The sequence below is a fragment of the Podarcis tiliguerta genome (genome assembly GCF_965153285.1).
Source record: "Podarcis tiliguerta genome assembly, chromosome: 1".
NCBI classification, from domain to species: Eukaryota; Metazoa; Chordata; class Lepidosauria; order Squamata; family Lacertidae; genus Podarcis; species Podarcis tiliguerta.
Window position 1 is genome coordinate 29,058,684 of NC_139534.1, and position 14,643 is coordinate 29,073,326.

General features: G+C 39.6%; 1 protein-coding gene across 1 annotated transcript in view; it reads right to left on the minus strand.

The window, feature by feature from the left end:
* Positions 1–14,643, minus strand: part of SCN2A (sodium voltage-gated channel alpha subunit 2) — a 97,610-nt gene that overhangs the window by 13,202 nt on the left and 69,765 nt on the right. Inside the window, exons 17-20 of the mRNA XM_083404896.1 lie at positions 13,896–14,375; positions 4,712–4,832; positions 3,495–3,649; positions 1,139–1,312 (exon numbers count right to left, since the gene is read on the minus strand). Of these exons, the coding sequence (XP_083261022.1) occupies positions 1,139–1,312; positions 3,495–3,649; positions 4,712–4,832; positions 13,896–14,375 (930 nt within the window). The remainder of the gene's footprint in view (positions 1–1,138; positions 1,313–3,494; positions 3,650–4,711; positions 4,833–13,895; positions 14,376–14,643) is intronic.

A 14,643-nucleotide genomic window follows, 5' to 3' on the forward strand; every position in this document is an offset into this window, starting at 1 on the left:
CTGGATTGAAGGGAAGTGCTTCTACATAATTCGATTTTTGACTGAGCAACGCTAATGCGGTTTCTAAGGGGAGGTGCAAGACCATGCTTAAAATGCCTGCCACTTGTTCCAGGGCATAATTTTCAAACCCTGAATTATGCATGTAATTGTTTGCGTTCATGTGTAAGACAGAGCAGAAGTGCCTGTCTTTTGATCTGGGATGTTATGTCAGGCTGCATGGCAGTTTATGCAAATTGCTGCCATCAGCTTGTTGCAAGGGATTTACCGCAGTGTTTTCTAACCAAAGCCCCTTTCTTGCATCAATCATGCAATCGGGCCTCCGTGTGTTGAAGTCGATGCAGAGCCCTGCTGCTGGCCCTGTCCCAAACATTGTGCCGTTTCCCCAGCCCCACCTGCAACTTCCACATGCTGAGCATGGACAACTGCAGAAGTGGAGTTTTCATATGTAGACACCTATGCGTATAGGCTTCCATCGGATCAGGGCACCCATGGCATCAGGGTTCTCAATCCATGGAAGACTAAGTGTGTAGGTGTCCCTGTTGTATACATTCATGTTGACTACAATCCAGAGTTTTGCTATGGACACCATCCACAACTTTACCATGGATTCCAAAATATAGCCCCAAAAGGTGCGCACGCACAGAATGCTAGTGGATGGATCTGGATCTAGCTTTGGACCATGCCATTACCGGTAGATATAGATTTCATTATCTCTGAAGTTTTTCTTAATGACATGGGGGAGGACACAATTTTTTATTAAATTCATATAGCAATTTATTCTGTTTAACTGGTAAATTCAGCTTGTACTAGTTCGGAGTGGTTTCGTCAATGCCGCAGTACGAAAATAATTACCCCAGCCAGATCACCACACTACTAAGTCCCAAATGGCTATTTTCTGGAAGTAATTACATCCCTGGTTTCTGCAAGTAGTGGCCACACTGCTTTTGTTCACATTATACCATCCTATTATGCAATTCTGGATTAAAGTTACTCGTGATTCTGGCAAATGTGTTCACTTTACTCCACAATTCATACAAAATAGAAAAGAATCCATGGCACAGTAACTGTAGTTAATTCACCATAACTCATTTTCATAAAGGTAGATTGCATATTCAGCTCATAGAAAAAGAATACGTACATCAACAATGAGGAAATCCAGCCAGCACCAGGCATTGGTGAAATACGTTTGAAAGCCATAGGCCACCCACTTCAGAAGCATTTCCAGAATGAAGATGTACGTGAAGACCTTGTCAGCATACTCCAGCATGGTCTTGATAGTCTTGCGCTGTTCAATATATATGTCTTCAAAAGCCTGTAGATAAATACACACACACATCACACACACACACACACACATTTGATGGATTTTAGTTTGACATTAATCTTTGAATTATTATTTTTCCCTTTCTAGCGTTTGAAACTTCAGTCCCCTCTTCCTCTCTGTTGCTTGACATTCATGGGGGAAGGAAAGAAAACATGCTTTGCACACAGGAGGACCAAGTTACAATGTTTAGGTAGCAAGCAATGGGTCTTTTTGAGACTCTGGAGAGCTTCTACCAGCCACAGTAGAAAATATTGGGCTAGTTGTACATCGTTTAACCTTCCAAAGCAGCTCCCTGTATTCCTTTCCTCCATTCTGCAGAATTATTATTATTCAGCAATTAAGGGTCACATTGTTGGAGAGGACCTTGTGGGTTTTCTAGCGCAACACCTGTACAGTGCACACAATCTAGAGCTGGAACGTTCCAATCTGATGGCTGTCCCATCTCCATTGTTTAACTTCTTACCATTAAGAAGTTTCTCCTAATGTTCAACCAAAGTCTTTTGTGACTTTATCTTCTTATATGAGACCACCCTTCAGGAATTTGGGTGAAGTAATAATAATACCTTTATTGTCAATGTACAACCTGTGTACAGTGAAATTAACCGAGCCTCCCCCCCCCCAAACACTCAATCTCATTGCACTCTGTGTGCTTGTTGCACAACACACCAACCTCGAAAGTCAGTTGCACTATATTATTTTCCGTTCAGCAGCCTAACAGCCCACGGATAGAAACTGTTTTTTAGCCTGTTGGTATAACTGATTATACTTCTATATCTCCTGCCCGAGGGTAGAAGATTAAAGAGGTGCTGGCTGGGGTGTGAATCGTCCCTGAGAATTTTTCTCGCTCTCCTAAGGCATCGATCCCTTGCGATGTCATTTAGCGGACTCAGGGGACAGCCCATGATATCATGTGCTGTGTTCACCACCCTCTGTAAAGACTTTGTGTCCGTGGCTTTCAAGCCAACGTACCACACTGTGATACAATATGAGAGGACACTTTCTACTGTGGAGCGGTAAAAGGAGGTCATCAATTGTTGTTTAACATTGTTCTTTCACAGGACCCTGAGTCTCTGTTGGGCCTTCCTAACCACCTGAGTTATATTGTTTTTCCAAGTGAGGTCTTCACTAAGGTAAACTCCCAGGAATTTAAAGGAAGTACTACTATGTTTCCTCTTTAAAATAAACACACCCAGTTCTTTCAGCTTTTCTCACAGTACTTGTTTTCCATGCCTTTGACAATATTCATTGCCCTCCTCTGAACACCTTGTTTTGCCTACATGCTTCCTAAAGTGCAGCATCCATATCTACACATAATGTTCCTGATACTGAGGAATGAAGTGGAACAGAAAATGTCTTTTGGAACTCTTGTGTTCCCAGATACACCTGCCTGGTATGATGTCAAGACTTGTTTCAATTCATGTCAACAGATTCTGGCAGAAATAAAATAATAATAATAATAATAATAATAATAATAATAATAATAATAATAATAATATTTATACCCCGCCCATCTGGCTGGGTTTTCCCCACTCCTTTTTCCTGTATCTTCATGTTACTTGGCCCACTTTGCCTTTCTTGTTCTATGTGCTACCCTAATCCAACTCCTTCTGTCGGTGGACAGTGTAGCCCTGACTCATTGATAGTGATGGTGTAAAGCTATCCATAAATAGCCCAGGCATTGGAAAGAAGGTATAAACATTGGAAACAATGGAAACGAAATAAACCAAGGAGATCAGGTGAAAACCAGGGGCACCAACTTGGGCCTTATGGGTGCCCAATGGCACCTGCGACATAATGTAGTGACAGACAGGGCCTTGGATGTTGCTTCTGAGGTCTTGCAGGGTCTTGGAGGCCACGTACAAGGCCTTACAGAGACCTCCAACATTGCCTTGGAGGTTGCATTGGAGCCCCGTAGTGTGGGTGCCGAGCACCCAATTATTATTTTTTTGTGGGTGCTAGGGCCCTGAAAGGGTCCCCTATAGTTGGCACCAGTAGTGAAAACTAACTCAGCCTCCTGAACACGAATCTTTCCTCCCTTCTGCCTTGCCAGTGTGTGAACTCAGGAGACCACTGGAAAAGGTGGCTCTTCCATCTTTGGTCACCCTCCCCTGACACAACTCTATGGATTGCTCTCTAAGGTTCTGTGGTAAAGAATGGTTTTCAAAATTACCAGAGCACCACTGCTGAGAAGAATCATGAAGACAATAAAAGTCTCAAACCAATTATGTTCTACTATTTTGTAGCAGGTCTTCCGAAGATTCCACCATAGTTTTCCTTTCCCGTCTTCTACGCTGACTTGGCAGCACTTGAACTTCCGAACACAGCCTGGCAAAATGCGGCAAAATGCAACAAATGAGAATAGCATAGTAAGTTATTCTGAAGCTACAGTTAATTAACAACATTTTCTATGGTCAGTCTTGAGTAGAATATATTCTATAGTAAAATACAGTCCTAAAATAGTTTGTCCATTAAAATTAAAACTCACTCAAGTCGGCTCAGTTGTTCGGGGAGGGAGGAGGGGCAAGGAAGATAGGCCAGCTTAATCTATTTTACATGCCATGAAATCTTCAAGTGGATCTCATTTGGAACAGATCTACTTATTTCACTGTATACTAATACCATATGTGCATTGTGTCCCAACACAATACAATTTTTGAGCGTGGGTTCTTATAGAAACAAAATGGCACCATTCACTCGCAAGAGTGAGGCATCAGCAGGGTAGGGAGAACCCTAAAGTTTGCAGAACCCTACAGTCTGCAGAAGTACAATTTCTTTTAAGAAAAAGGACAGCCCAGTGAGGAGGACTGAGCATACTCAGTCCTGGCTGACAATTTGAGATTGAGAAATGCAACTGTGCATCCTGAAAGAAGGCATGACTGACTGACACTACAAACTGCAGCACTTCGTTTCTTGTGATGTATACAGCAATTTGTGTTTCTGTTTGTGCTCTGTATAATAAGCCTGATTATGTTTGAATGGAACACACACAACTCTTCCTCATTAAGAATAAGCTAACAGTGTGCAGTTTAGAAGTAGCATCAGAGGATTAATTCTTCCCACAAAAAAATTGTCTCCACAGGACTCCATAAGTGTGAAATCAAAAATCAAAAACACACAAAGCATAAATATATATTAACTTGGATTACTGTTTTCTAGGAAATTTTTTTGTAAACTGGATGTGAGAAATTTGTCAAATATTCATAGGATTGCTGGGTCACGAGAAGCAACCCTGGATAACAGACCAACAGTGTTTACCTGGGAAGCAAACGCTGGATCTGAAGTTGTGCACAACTTATATCATTGCTAGCACAACAGGGCAGGAATACAGATAAGCAAAAACAAAATGCTCCCCAAAACAAAGTAGTTTCAATTTTTTATATTCCTCACCTTCTGTAAAACAGGCTTCTGGTTCAAGAGATTCTTCTGGTTCGGCTTCAGGTTGCTCTCCAACTTGGGGAACTCCAACGTCAACTGTGCTACCTTCAGATGAACTAGATGCATTTAGTTTCTGCAAATAAAAGCCCCATGTGAAACTGTTAATTACCATTCTATTTCTTATAGGACTGGGTTGCATTTAATGCATTCCAAAATGCTCTCTGTGTAATTAAGAGCTCTCAAATGAAGAGCAGAACTGTGGAGGCCAGTTTGCTTTCCTGTATGTGAGGCCATAAGTATTATTAACCCCATGATGGAAGGGTTTCGGTATATTCATAGAAGGAACCACCATTTTGAACCAATTTGCTAAGAAACTAAGCCACATACTGAACTGACAGTTCGGAAGTAACACTAATTGGTAAGATAGAGAGAGAGAGAGCACCATGAATTGCAGCATTTTCCCCAAGTTACGGCAAAAACTGAAGGAAGCGTTTTCATGTCAGATGCAGGTACAGTATGCATATGATGCAAACTATGTTTAACCCTTTACTTCCTGTTGACATGAAAAGACAAATTATCAGTGTATAAGTACTTCTAAGTTTCTGAGGTTTCAGAAAGGAAAGCAGCGTATTAATTCCAGAGCGGGAGCCATTATTTCGCATTCTCTTTTGCCAATGCACTTGCACAGCTGAGTGTGCATTTTTTAAACTACTTTTTATTCTTGCATGGTACACATATGTGTCCTCTTCAGTACTTAGATAATTGTGTGTATTTTTACGATAGCATTTAAAACACAATTTTTCAAAAATGCTATTTTTGGAGGGAAAGAGATTGTGCCAATCATGAAAAGTGACGTCATCTAAACTTCCAACTGGTTCCCTGATGTGATTAAGGAAAGCTAGCAGGCTGCTGCATTGGCAGCAGTAGACAAATATGAGTACCATAGTGAATAAAAGTAGAGCTGATAATCGCATTCTGTAGCATTCTACAATGTTATTACCATGGTAGTGTATAACATCAGTAAATGGCTGCATTGGTAAGTAACTATCTTTATGTGGGGAATGATGTAAGCAGATGGTGAATAACGCATACTGGTGTCAATGTACTATTATAAAAAGATCATTTTTTACATAATACTCCAAAACAAAGCTGTCGGCATTATTCATCGGAATCAAGCTTTTTCACGAACTCTTAACCAGCTAAAATATTAGTTTGATGAAGAAAGTACTTTACCAGTTTTGAGGTGTTCCAGTTTGAATTTTATTTAAAGCAGCAGAAAGAATTGGTTACCATTCTGAATTTACTATTTTAAAAAAAGGCCTCAGATTATCCTCAAGCTGTTTCTACCAATCAGCCCTTTCTAGTCTATTTTCTGGTGGTTTCACTAACTTCTGGATCAATAAAATTACTTTGCTTCAGAAGACTATTTGGCATTTCATGGGTTTTAAAAATCGATTTTTAGGAGGTATGAACAGGTTCTATTGATTGCATCAGAATATAATTTATAATCTGCTCTCTGTTTTGTTTTTATAAAAAGGCTGTGTAATGGTACTTGCAGGGAGAGGGGCAACAGAATTAGATTCAAGATAATCTTTTTGTTCATCTGAGTCCCTTGTTTTTATAGGAAACAAAAACTTTTGTTGTTAGTTTTACACTTCCAGAGGAAACACACATTCAATTTTCAATGCACTTTAATATCAATAAACAAAATAAAGGTCAATGGGGAACGAATGCTATCCCCATGTACACTAGCTGTATAGAACCATATAAAACAACATAATATTCACACAAGTATAGTATAAGGGCACTGCAAGCATTGCACTCTTGTTCAATGACAAAAGGAAGTTTCTGATAATATAAAAATAGTAACCACACCATCCAAAATTGGAATAGGCTATCTCAGTACAGTACTTCCAACATACCTGTTTATCTCAGAACACTAAAACCTGGGATTAATCATTTATCAATAATAATCTTACTAATACTGACCAGTAAGCAGTTTCCTGATAGTACCATCTTAGCCACCTTGTAGCAAAATGCATATTGTGGTCTTTTATCAAGCTGGAGGTGAGGGATCAATGTTGGGAAAATCCAGCACACTCTTGAGTGCAGCTTCAAAGGATATATTTTGTACTTAGCAACAACTGATGTACAATATCATTTACAAAGTGCAAATGTATATAAATCATAACTCTTTGCTGCAAAATAGAGAAAAAACAGTTGCAGGAAATTCACTGCAACAGTATCCCTTGATATGCAGCCTTCTATCCTAAATGGAGACTAGAAAAAGGCTTTGGCTAAGCACTGTTTTATAGAAATGGCCACAAATCATAAATTACACTATATTCTGCTCACAGATTGGTACAAAGTATATGTTCAGAAATGAAGTTCAACCAAAATCAAAGGGAATGGCTTCCAGGTAAAGATGTTCAGGCTCAGGTACGTACATAGTGCAGCTATGCATACCTAAATCCCAAGAAATCCAGTAGCATATAAGTACAGTGTATAATTTAATACATCAGATGCACAAATAGATTTTTGGTGTGCACTGACTGCCCCATTCATTCCAATTGATGGGCTTAGTCCATCTGCACATGGAACGCACATGCAGATCATGTTGCAATGAATTCTGATGTCGATGCACATGTGGAGCTTCTATACATAAATGGAGCTCCTGTGCTTATAAACCACCGATAGACTGAATCATAGACACCTATCATACGTAATCTATGCAATTCACGCTTAGTCAATAGATGTATATAGAACCATAACATCCTATTTTTTTAATAGTTTGAAATTGTAAAATATTTTGCTTGCATCATTCCAAACTGCAGGGGTGGGTGTGTTTTTTTTAGCATTGATGCTGCAGAATTAGCAGAGCCAAAAGCAAAAAAAAGCAAACCAAAATCATGATGAGTCTATTCAGAAAATAAAGAGAAATCTTTTTGTTTGGAAGAAAAAAATTGTTTAGTAACTTGTGAGCAGCGCTAAGTCCAAAGAATAAACAAGTACGAATCTCAGTCTTTTTTCAATCCTTGAAATTATGTGTAGTTCATTCATCAAATTAGTATATTAGACATTTCACATGCAAACACAATGATCAGGCAAAAGTCTAAGATACCATTATCTGAAACGCAAACAGCCACTTTACATTCATCTTGGTTGAGGTACAAGTCTACATTTCATGAATTGTAAATTAAACCTTTCAGGTTTCTTCTCAGTGAGAAATTGGCATGTTTCTTGCAACAGGCTGTAATAATAACAACAATCTTATTAGTTAACCGAGCCTGAAGTGGACACTGGGCAGCACCCAAGCAACTCAGAAAGAGAAAGCATCCCAGGTTTGCGAGATTTGTTCGCCTTATTCAAAGACATCATTTATCCTTAAAAACAGAGAATGCCGTCTGCCCATATGATGAGGCAAGCCTGGGATTATCGGGGGTCAGGATTGGGGGAGTGGGTGTTAAAAGTAAGAGAGGCGCATTCAGAGATTTATACAGTGCACACTGGTTATGCTGGAAGCACTCTCTTTAAATCTGCCCATTTTGAATCTCCAGTACTTCAAAAGGAAAGTTTGTGATAAGGCGTTAAATACATTCAGTACATACTATCAGAGCCAAAAATCATAGGCAAGTCATTAAGAGTTTTCATTTCTGAGTTGCTCTGTATTGTGGCACCTTTGGCTATATAGAAATAATGGTTTATATAAAATCATCCCTTATTTAATTTATTTATTTGCTACCTTTCCTCCTAAAAAAGCCCAGCCAGCTCTTATGTAGCAATGTGACAGAGAGGAACTGCAACGTCACTTGTCTTTTGAGGATGTGCATTATGAATATACACAGGGAATATCACACGGTTAATTTGCCAGTTTCTAAAAGGGACATCTTCCAGATTTTAGGTAGAAGGGTCTGATTGACTGAACATGAATTGAGAGCGTAATAGGGCACATAGTAGCACCTCTTGAAAGGAAATATACTATTTTGTGTTGGTGGTGCCCAAAGGGTCACAAGTGTTGAGTTGAGCTGTAAAATGAAATAAATCCAGTTTCACTAAAGGTACATCAGACTGGAAGGAATGGATGTTGTAATTGTTGTTCCCATTGCTTTTATGTACATTTGCCCATTGTCTGGGCAAGAAGCCCAGGAGGATGAACTCAGCAGGAGATACTTCTGACTAAGCATGCACAGTACTTTTCTGCCCCATCTTTCTACCTTGGCAATACAGAATGTCAACCATAAACATCCTTGGAAAAACATAATGATAAAGCAAGATTTCCCCCCAAAACAATATGCTATGGAAAATATGCCACAATTTAAAGGATGGTTAATTTATTAGAGTTCAGATATTGTACAAACCTTAATATTCTGGGTATTTGGGGGGGGGGCATCTTAGATGCATCAAAAGGTACGCTGCTAACAGAAGAAATAAGCACAATCTAGAAACATTCTAAATTGGTTTTGGTTCTGAATACCTTCTGCCTTTAATATACCAAACAAGATTTACAAATGCGAAGAGGTTTGGCAGTACTGTTATTCGTGTACACACCTGATTTGCTGGTAGCTGTATCATGGTTTCATACAGTAATAATGCTATAACAAAATAGGTAGGGTGGGCAAATCCATACTGGCCCCTTCATAGTTGGGTAGGAGAGGGGATTTCAGAAGGTTGTCATGCAAGCCACACTGCTGAAATTCCCTCTTCTACACAATTCTTAAAGATACAGGCGTCTGGTCTCCATTTTCATCTGACCATGCTAAAGGGAAGTGCTTTTTTAATTATAAAATTGAAACTAAAATAAGAAATAAGTATGGTCAACGTGGAATTATTTTGGGATGCAACAAAAAAACCAAGACTATTTTATTATGCTCTTAATAAGAGTGTTTTAAACAATAACAATTGCGCATGAACCCCACATTTGCATCAATTTACATAACTTGCATGCTCCTTTGAAATGTAAGCATTTTTTTGGGTGAGGGAATGGAAAACTACTAAGCAGAGCATCTGCAAATGATCTCAATATCTTATTTTAATTAAAACTGATTTTTGAAACCTGCCATGCTATGGAAATTAAATGAAAGAGGTGGAAGGAGCTATTAAAGGAATGGTAGGAGAAGACAAACACATACAAATTGATTTTAAATGATTTGGGCTTATCATATACCTACTGAAAAAAAATCCCCTTAAATTGAGGGAAGTTGTGATTTCTTAATTTGCAGCAAACCTTTTTGCATACAAGTGGCACAGACACCAATATCCGGCAACAGCAATCAGCGGCACACTTATGCATGTTGCTTCACTGTAGTAAATAAACACAGGGGAAGGAAAAACACTTCCGGGGGGCAATGCCTGTGGAAGAATCTGTGCCACCCCCTTGCATGCTTTTCAGGTCCTATTTACATAGCTGCAAAGTAGTCCACCCATTTTCCCCAGTGCTTATTATTCCCAAGACTGGGACATATGTTTAAAGGGCCAAACTATATGTTGTGTGTAGTTTGGCATTGTGTGAATCATTAAAAATAATTAAAATGGCAGACATAGGACGGATCAATATCAGGACTACGGTGAAGTTTTCCGCTTTCACTTTTTTTAAAAAAACTTTTTTAAAAAAATTGCCCCTCTTCTGAAACTATTATTTCTGAACAGACTTCCCTCCAGATGAAAATAGCACCTGGTGGAGGGTATTTTATTTTTCTGCTTGCAGCTGCAGGGTGGGTGTTGTTTAACCTGCAGCGGTAGTGTTTTGCTAGTCGAATTTTCCCCGCATTTTGTTTTGCGTGACAAAGTTTTGAAAAGTTGCTGAAGTGTTATCTGTTTGTATTCGTTGTACAGCTTAATGGCAGGCTATAAGGTCACACAGGCATTTTAGCTTGCGAAATAAAGCTAGTTATTTTCGTTATAAACTCAGAAATCATGCACACCACCCAACAACATTAATTGTAAGTGCAGTAGTATAAAAATACCCCTTGGCTTGATTAAGACAGGGGTGGGGAACCTCAGACCCGGGTGCAAATGCAGCCCTCTAGGATTTCCTTTTGGTCTTCTCCTAGGCTGTGCAGAAATGCCCACCCACCAGTGGCCTCGGTCTTCCAGCAAGTTTCCTTTGAGATAATGTGACCTGCAGGATGAAAAGGTTCTCCACCCTTGGATTAAGCAATTAATCCCTTTGCTTGCCCAACATATTTCGTCTCCCAGTTACATCTAGTGAAACAAATGCTTTTCAGGTTGAACAAATTGCATGCATTTCTTCTTCCGCTTGCTATAAAATTGCATTATACTAAAGAGTGCGGCCTAACTGGAGTCTGAATGCCTACAAATGTTGGACTTGCCAATCCTGCCTGCCCATGCTGTGATGCGAGTCACCTGACTCGGCAGAGAGCAGCCGTGTAGCTTTCTAATATTGCAATGGATGGGGGGAGGAAGATGGCTGAGTAGCATGCAAGCCAATCCATATCCAGTTAAAAGGTGATCATATATAGAGGTAGAACAACTTGCTTAAATAACCTGTGTAAAATTGATGCTGCTCGTTGCTCTGCTTGGTAAAAACAAAAAGCACCAGAGCTGCATTCCTGAATGATCCAGCTTGATTTTAATCCTGCGAGAAGTAAGAATGGTAGGACATGAAGTTTATAAAACAGTATCTCCGCTTTTGATTTTGGATTATTATTACGTATGACTTGGCTTACAGGTATTAATTGCACGTCATCTAAAATAACACAGGGAAAAGGTGTATTCATTGCCTTAATAAAAATGTCCCTCAATAGCATGCACTGTTAAATGTTGCTAGAATTTGATTGCAATGTACAGAGGTAAATTAGAAGCTGGATCCTAAAACAGAGGAGATTCCTGCAGAAGCTGTATTGACTTGCTGGAATGGATTTTCAAATCACAAACCTGAAATTAGTTTCAAGGTCACACACAAGGCTGGAACATTCACAAGTACCTTTGGAATGGAACCCTCCTGTTTTCATTTAACAAAACGATGACATAGTTTTACCAAAGTTAATAAACAAATGTCTTCTAAAATTTCTTAATCTGAACAAATACATTATAACTCATCCAGATGCCTAGAATTCAATTTTAAAAAAAAATCACCTTAAATGACACTGTGGAAAGCAACACTTCTTTATGTTATTCATAGGTCCGAAGACCAATAAACCATGGACAACAGCTTATTTAGGTAAAACTTTGTGCTGGTGCCACACTGCTTGATTGTTCCTGATTGCTCCCAGCAAGCCACGAAGCCTTGGCTTGTCATTATGAATGGACTATGATTGTGGGCTGTTTCTTCCTAACAAGCCCAAATGAAGCCATGGTTTGTTGTTAGCTTGCTGATCATAGCTAACTATGGAGCAACAAGCACAATCCCAGTTCAAATGTAATGACAAGCCAGAGCTTTAGGGAAGAAACAAAGTGGGAGTGATTGAGCAATGTGCACTAGATTGTGTATTGAGCTGCTCAATTCCAATAACTATACTTTATCATTTTGTGTGAACAAGGTCACAGAATGGGGGGGGGGGGGGGCATTTTCCTAAGGCAGACCTATTCACCAGTCAAACTCACCGTCTTGCTCCACCAATCAAACCAGGCTACATTGGGCCACATACGGAAAGCATACAACAGATAGGGTTCCAGGTTTTTGCCCTGGGTGTTAATTGTCTGAAAGTAGGTGGCAGCTAAAGGGTTTTGAGGTATGCAAGCATACAAATTCCATGCAGCTTGAGCAGATTGTGCTGGCACAGGAACTTATTCCCCTATTATTAGGTACAGTTGTGATGACCACAATTTTCCCCCTCTGTGGCTACTAGCAGCTATGCTCTTATTATTTGGATAGGGTTTGTGGTGTGTGAGCAAAGTCTCAAACATCACCCCCTCAGCACCTTAGCCCAGATTTGCCTGGGCCAGGCTATGGCTATTTTATAAGAAAGGGGGAAAATGGGGAATAATGGAATTATAACAATGGAAGTCCCACATGATGGGTAGTTGGCTCAGACTGCGGCACCGTTGTAGTTTAGAGTTCGCTGTAATCTGTCCTGAGTGTCCTGACATTGTGTATGAATAGTAAAATATTTTAGCAAAATAATGGTTTGAGTTCCCCACAATGCCCTGTCTAACATTTCAAGGTTTTGTGCTGCCGGGGACCAGACAACCCTAAACACAGACGTGCTTAAAAAGCAACAACTCCAAGAATGTAATGCAGGAAGCATATCACATGTGAAAAAATTCCTCCCTTCCCTCTGCAACCGTGGGTCACTACTAATTTTATCTTTGTGCAGAGGGGATATCCCCGGTTCCAAATATAACAGCCAGGCAGACAATGAGCACAATTCCCAAAATAATTCTCTAGATCAGTTTCGCCAAAACATGTGGAGGATGCCATGTTGCTGAAGGCTAACCTAGTTTTTTCAACACTAAAATAAAATATGAGACTAGTCCATGCCACCCAGAATTCTACCTGCCATTGCTCAATCCCAAATATTATTGAGGAAAGTGCTAGAAAATCTATATTGAGGGAATGGGTGGCTGGGGGGTTATCCTCCTAATCCAAAATGTCTACATCTCAGGCATTTACTGTAGGTGGGGAAATTCCCCAACACATTCTAGCATCCAGTGTGTGTTGTTCACAGTTTGAGGGAGGCTAAAGCTAACTTAACAAATTATTGTGTATACCGTATATCCAATAATGGTTTTTCCCAAAGCATAGATATTTGTACTAAATATCCTGTCTTCTTTCAGCTTAGAATTCTGGGGCAGGTCAAGTTGACACCAAGAACTCAGTGAGGGAGAGGTCATGTTAGATAAATTAGATGATTAACTGTGGGCAATCTTCCCCATATGCCCTTTGAAATTGTACTGCGAATAAAGGAATTTAATTACAAGGCTACAAAACTATCACTGATTCTCATTTACTCTATAGGTTTGATACAATAAAAAAGTGGGGAATATTAAACATATGAAGTTAATGTTAATCTTCAAAGAAGGAGTTAGAGTATTTCAACTGCCATAACGAACAACTGTGTTAATAAAAATCACTATGTTCTACCTTTGCATTTGGAAACATGAAATATCAAGGTATATCACTTGTTCACACTGGTGGTAAAACACTAAAATGCCATCTTTTCAAATGGGAACTTCATGTATTTAAAAGGACTGCATTTTGAAGCAATATAGTGTTGTGTATTAAAACTAAACGTACCTCTTTGCTTTCTTCCAAATCTGACTCACTGCTAAACTCCTCCGTGTTCAGATTTTCGAAATCTGATTCTCCAACCGCAATGGGCACGGTCACAGTTACGCTTGGGTTGTTTATGAACGACATGTAATCGCTTTCGTCAATTATGTATTTCTCCACACTGCTGCCGATGCCGCTGGTGGTTCCATTGCCATCTTTCAGATAGTTAAAGTCCTTGCCAATATCTACTATGGTATGGTTAGAAATGCAGCTGTCTTTCTTGTTGTTCAGATCTTCGAGTGGTTTGATTTCATCCAAAGCTTTCTGTTTCCTCACAAAGGCCTTTTGGACAAATTCATATGCTTTTCTTTTCACATAATCGACTCCCCTCTGAATCCTTGCCACAGCGATCTGGAGATTGTTCATTTCATTGTCGTCATCAGTAGCAGCAAGATTGTCTGAACTGAAAGAGCTCAGCAGTAAGGCTAGAAACAGGTTCAAAACCTATTAAGGCAAAAAGACGACAAGAGGTTCTACATATATTGCACAATTTAAATGACAATGATTCCTTTCTGGGTGTAACAATTTTGTGTCCTAATTATTATCCTGCCAAGCCATCCTTACGTCATGCTTCCAAGTCTAGCTGCTGTTTGATTCCAGCTCCCATCAGCTCCAGACAGCATGATGGAAGTTGTAGCCCATGTTCCCTACTCCTGCTCTAAGCTGAAGGTGCCCTAGGGTCTACTACCTGAAGATGAAGTTTCAGATTTGC